We start from the raw sequence: 1064 nt of genomic DNA on the forward strand, positions 1-1064 counted from the left end.
GCGCTCCGCGCCGGCGTACCCGCGAATGTCACGCCCGCACTGCATGCTTCATGATTTCGCATGTCACGCGGATGGGCCGGTAATCAGCGAGTCGTACCGCCGAAAGAGAAACCGCTCTTAATTTTCCGTTTCCGAGACACGATCTTGTCGTACGATCGTGAAAAGCGCGAATTGCGAGTCTGTCACGCCGAGTACGCTGCATTGTTGCGCGTCTCAAGTATTCCCGCCGATTATCGTATTCTCGTTTGTAATTTTGACTGTAATACTCGTTCGCTCAATACACTTGTTATTTTCTTATTGTTACTAATTACTGTCGATTCTTTCAGCCTATTCTCGCTCCCCGAACCTTGGCCGCTTTCCTTCGAATCACCCCCTTTACCCTTATCGTAACTGAGCCACCGGTTATCGCCGTCCTTGTCCGACCGTTGCATTGAATTCGCACCTGACCGTGTGATTAACTAATCTTCTCTCGAGTCATTCGATCTCAGAACAACGAGATTTTTCAGTAGAGAGGCACTCTCTATAACGTGCCTGGCGCCCAACTTTATTCCCGTTTTCGATAGGCGAGATGCCTGAGTTACAGTTAATCGCGCATTAGATTCCCGTTTATCGTTCTCGCGGAGTTACGCGGGTCGGACGAGCGACGAAGTTGCACCACGCTCGTGAGTGCGGTCGCAATATATAAGTCATATATGCTTGAAAAGTATAGCAACTGTTATATTAAACTGTAACAGTTGATCACTCTTGCGTCAACAATAGAACCTCAAAGATGATCTGAAATTAATTTTATACATATATTTTTAATTATTTTTTATTTCGAATCAATCACGCGTTATCAGAACATTATTCATAATAATTTCGTACAATGTTTATTATAAATAATATATTGAAGAAATTATTAAATAAAAATCAATTTTCTTTTGAAATATACTAACTTTGTGTGGTTATTTTATAATATTAATACAACACAAATATATTGTTGAATGTGTATTATTAGTGTTATAATATTACGAAACAATTGAGAAGAATATTTAAAAAGATATTTTATTTTTATTTAATATTAT

The 1064-nt window shown here is 39.4% G+C and overlaps 1 protein-coding gene across 1 annotated transcript in view; it reads right to left on the reverse strand.

Annotated features, from left to right (window-relative positions):
- Positions 1 to 431, reverse strand: part of LOC105449548 — a 6485-nt gene extending 6054 nt beyond the window's left edge. The window contains exon 1 of the mRNA XM_011688805.1: positions 347 to 431. Coding sequence (XP_011687107.1) covers positions 347 to 431 — 85 coding nt within the window. The remainder of the gene's footprint in view (positions 1 to 346) is intronic.
- Between the last annotated feature and the right edge of the window lie 633 nt (positions 432 to 1064).

This window comes from Wasmannia auropunctata, unplaced genomic scaffold (genome assembly GCF_000956235.1).
Source record: "Wasmannia auropunctata unplaced genomic scaffold, wasmannia.A_1.0 LD336076.1, whole genome shotgun sequence".
Taxonomy (NCBI): domain Eukaryota; kingdom Metazoa; phylum Arthropoda; class Insecta; order Hymenoptera; family Formicidae; genus Wasmannia; species Wasmannia auropunctata.